The sequence below is a fragment of the Arachis ipaensis genome, chromosome B08 (genome assembly GCF_000816755.2).
Source record: "Arachis ipaensis cultivar K30076 chromosome B08, Araip1.1, whole genome shotgun sequence".
NCBI classification, from domain to species: Eukaryota; Viridiplantae; Streptophyta; class Magnoliopsida; order Fabales; family Fabaceae; genus Arachis; species Arachis ipaensis.
This window is the reverse complement of record NC_029792.2, coordinates 110,961,042-110,965,966: the sequence shown is the minus strand read 5'-3', so window position 1 is coordinate 110,965,966 and position 4,925 is coordinate 110,961,042. Positions and strand designations below refer to the sequence as shown.

The following is a 4,925-nucleotide window of genomic DNA, read 5'->3' as shown; positions in this document are numbered from 1 at the left end:
ACCCCGGTATATATATAATATATAATTTAAATATATAATATGTGTAATATATATAAAATAATTAATAAAATGATTGATAATATTGTATCATATTTAAAATTTTACTTTAATTTATGTTATGTATGTAATGATAGTTATATAAATTTTGAAATTTAATTTTGTTTATTAGATTTTAATAATTATAGGGGCAGGACGGATACCCATAGGAGTGGGTTAGGGTTCAACCATTTACTATCCACGGGTAGGAGCGGAGTGGATTTTATACGGGTAATTGTAAGGCGGAACGGGGTGAAATAGAGTAAAAACCCACTCCTACCTGCCCCCGTTGCCACCCCTACTTTCAAAACTAAAAATAAAAAAGATTGGTTTGAGTTAGCTTATGTTATAGTTGGTTTTGTAAATTTTTTCTTTTTAAATAATCGTGTAATTCGATATATGCTGTTTTTTTTTTTTAACCAATAATTGAGTAAATGTAAAATTATGTATTGAAAATTTATTATTTTTCAAATTTCAGTTATGGAGAAATTCTTGCGGTCATAAATAGGTTTTATGTATTTTTTTGCCTTACACAATACACATTTTTTTTATTTTTTACGGTATTTTTCAACCCGATAGATTAAGAACTAATCCGTCGCTTGTATTAAGCTCCATTTAAGGGTTTGTCGTTGGCCAATGAATTGCTGTAAGTACAAGACGAAATTAGAACTCTCGAAGCTTACTTAAGCGGACTAATGAACTAATCATTAGACCAACCCAACTTGATTTACTAAATACACATTTATTTACACACAATATCACTATTAGTATATGGGTTCTATATTCTTCACTCAAGACTCTAATCCTGTAGGCTGGTACAACTCTCAAATCTCAACGAGACAGGTAAATCTTCTATTTGTCCAAACTTCTGCTGAAAATTGGTTATGCCTCAAATGTGCCCAATGTGACACAGCCCAAAGGAATTCATAAACAATATGTAATACCTAACCTTCACAAATGTCCAAACATGTAATGACCCAGCCCAAATCCAGAATGGAGACCAACTTTGACTCAAACCCCTTCAAAAAGCCAGCAGCTCAAATGGCATTTGTCCCCTCACCTGATGTAACCAACCAAAAAAAAAAGCCAGAACTTCAAAGACAGATTAGCTCGGCTGGCAGGCAGGCAGGCAGAGCCATCGGGCCTGTTCCCTTCAAGGACACACCACATGCACGTGTCCACATTTCACGTTACCCACAAGAATCTCTGTATCTCTTCACAAACTTACTTCTGAACCGTATAAGGGACCTCCGCTTTGATATCACAGGTTGCATTTTATGGAATCTATTAGACGAGAGTATTAGACGAGAGTAAAGTGATAATTAGATTCTCAAAGATATTAATTTTGGATTAATTTATTCTTAAAAAAATATCAATTAGATATAGTAAACAATGGATATGTATGTCCTTCTATCAATAAATAATGTAAAATAAAATTGAATTGTGTATATATTTCGTTATTTACATGGTGCATATTTCGTTACTATCACATGAAAAAAAAAAAATGTAATTTTGGACTTATCTTTTGAATTTTCATATATCATTTATCAACTATTTTTTATTTATCACAAATTCTATTAAAATAAATGAAGTTTTACTTCAAAAATTGTTATATACATAACTATCTTTCATAAATTGACATATTAGAATAATTAACAGTATATATAAACATCACCGTTAAATTTTAATTGATAAATTGATAGAAAGACAACATGTATCTATCGTTTGTTATCCTGAAAAACCAAATTAATACTTTTTTTTTTCTTTAGAAATTAATTTGTCCGAAGTTGAGATCTTTAAGGTCCCAATTCTTCCTTTACTTATTATATTAAGAATTAGAATACAAATACAATAAATAGATAGATCAATAACAATGCCCGCTTATTGAAACTCATGATTTTCAATAACACATGGTGACAATCTCAAAAACTAAAATATATTACTTAATCATTTCATGAACATTTAACTCCCATGATTAAAAATTTGATCTTCGAACTCTTGAGCCAAATTTTGTAATGAACAGAAATTAAAATTGGTGTCTTGTGCTCAGCAAACTAGAGTAAAGGAGTGGTATGGTCTCGTACAATTATACAGAAGGCAGGCTCAAGTAACTTGCAAAAATCATAATTACTAAGTACTACATTAATGGTTTAATAACTTAGGCGACAGGAAACACTATAACTTGGTCAAGAACAGGGCCACAGAGAGATCCATAATCATCAATTCTGGTATGGTAGAAGGAGCTGTAGAATGTGAGCCTTGTTCTTGGTGCAACTGCTTTGAACTTGAAGCTCACTGTTCTGAATTTTCCCTTCCCTTCAGATTTGAAGGGAACTTTGAAGGCGTCCTTCGCGGCGAATGCTTCGACCATCATGGATCCGTGGCAGCCGTTTTTGGCATCTCCAACTGAAAATGTGATGTTGTAGACTTTGTTGGTAACTGTTCTGATGATTTGGGCGATGGCACTTTCCCTGCCTGCAACCAGTTCCACTGCTCCCAACCCGAATGGGATATTGAAATGCTTTGAATCTATGAACTTAATGGCTTTCAGGGATTCGATGATCCAACCGGGGAGCGGCGACATCAAATCTTGCTGTTCAGGAGGGAGCAGAACACCGTTGGTAGAATTGAAAATAGGGAATGGACCCTCCTCAAAACCCGGATTTTTAACCAAATTAGCTGCACAAGAGACAACATAATTTCATTATCAAACAGGTAATTATGTTGATAGGTCCAAAAGCATAGTGAACAAGAAATTTAAAAAAAAAAAAACAGAATTTAGTTAACAGTAGAAATGTATTGCCCATCTCAATTTCTCAAAAGAGCATAGAGCATGGAAATTAAAATAATTTCTTCTGTTCAATTGACATACTTACTCATCCCAAATGCTGACTATCCGGGATCTAGCTTCTTTAAAAAACGGTGGCATAGGATCGGAAATGTGTTTGAGGATATTTAAATTGGTAAATAATTTAAAAATTACATATATTGGTAAATAAAAAATTTGTTTTATTTATATAAAAAAAACCGTATAAAAGTTGGTATTCCATTGAAATAAACACTTTATGACCATGGGATAAAAATGTCATTCCCTCTCATTTTCAGTCATCTACTATCTCCACCATTATATTAAAATCATATCTAAATAGACACTTATATTTGGTGTACAAATACTGTTATGCTAGGTGTACACCAAAATCATCGATCAAAATCAACTACCAGTATAAAATATACAATGAAATACAAAATATATACTAAAAAAAGGTTAAACTATACAAATATTTATATATAAATACATAGTAACTGATTTTAGTAGCTGATTTTGGTGTGCAAGCAGCATTCTTGATACAAATAACGTTACCCCAAAAATAATGCCATATGAAGAACAAATTAGCAAGATACTTAACAATTCATACACTGGTAGCATGTTATAAAATTCAAATATGTTAAGGTTCATTACCTCTTGAAGGCAATGGAGGGTAAAACTCTCTGATAGCAATGGCATCCAAAAGCGGACCACAAGCCGGATCTTCCTGAACTCCAGGGTTGTGGAAAGTAACTTTAGCGACATTAGAAGTGGCCTTGAATCCCCAAGCAATGACATCACCATTGAGGCTATACAGTGTCTGCAGAGGAACATCTCCAGTCTGTGGAGGCACAGAGATCCTTAGGACTTCGTCTTGTGCACAAGTCCTCGACGCGCCGAGAATGAGCGCGTAGTATTGGCCAGGTTTGACCTTGATGGTCTGAGAGATTGAGGCTTCATTGCCAAGCCTTACAGCATGTATGCCATGAGTCACTGGGAAGAACATGCCTCCGGGTTGTGGACCTCCGGTGACATACTCAACCAAACCATTGATCTCCCATTTTGGTAACGCAAATTTTCCAATGAGTTTGGTTTTCTGGAGGGATTTGGGGTTTGGTTGCTCCTCAAAATTTCCATTTTGAAGGTAAGCTGTCCAGAAACGCAGTTTCAATCAGTCTGTCCAACTTATCAAATCCAAGCACATAGCCAGTATTTACTGTTAAGTGAAGATTGGAAAAATAAAAGTTCATTTTCAGTTTGGTCAAGTGCCAAAAAACATTTTTCCCTTAAAATTGTCATTATCTGTAAGTCTCATTATAGAAACAAAAATAGTGGTGGGTGTTGAAAATTTAAAAGTGACGGATCCATCACCTTTTTGGTATTTTTTTTCTTTCTTTTGTTTTTTGGTCTATTGAAGGAGTAGAAATAACATTAGACAACAGTGGTCAGTATGGAAGTGTGAGTGCGTAACGCTGAACAGGAAAATATTTTTAAATGAAGCATCAGACACATTGAGAAAAGGAAAATGAAGCACAGACTCTACTATAAAAAACAAAACAAAACAAAAACATAGATCTAGTGTTTCACTTTGGAAGAGACTTAGATGGGAGCATTACCTTCAGGTACTCTTGGCTGAATAACAGCAGAAGCTGAAACAGCAACGAACAAAGCCAAACAAAGTGTAGATACAAGTGTCACTGCCATTTTAACTACAGAATCTGGGGTCTAAAGCGAAAGAGATAGAGGAAGAACTGAAGAAGTGTATGTTCTTGCTCTAGAAGAGAGCAGAGCTTGGTGTTGAAGACTGAAAAGAAGTAGAAGGAGCTTCAGTTGCTTTTATAGTTGGAAAGTGAGAAGGACCAAACGGGTAAAACTATGGAGTATGGAGTATGAACAGAACTTAGCAACAATCACGTTGGAAGGCCCATTGGGGACACATGAATTCTTTCCAAAAAAAAGTTGAAATTTTTTAACCGGCTTTTTCTCCACCAATCATGCTGTAGGCATTTATATTTTTTTTAGGGAGTTTTTTAAATCATTGAATTTATATAATTTATACAATTTGTGTGTTTAATATACTTTA

The 4,925-nt window shown here is 34.2% G+C and overlaps 1 protein-coding gene across 1 annotated transcript; it reads right to left on the bottom strand.

Moving 5' to 3' along the window:
• Positions 1,951-4,675, bottom strand: LOC107613688. The gene is made up of 3 exons (XM_016315795.2): positions 4,459-4,675; positions 3,497-3,991; positions 1,951-2,715 (listed from the first exon to the last, which is right to left on the bottom strand). Exons 1-3 carry the CDS (start codon positions 4,544-4,546, stop codon positions 2,195-2,197), a joined length of 1,104 nt encoding a protein of 367 aa, XP_016171281.1. The 5' UTR covers positions 4,547-4,675; the 3' UTR covers positions 1,951-2,194.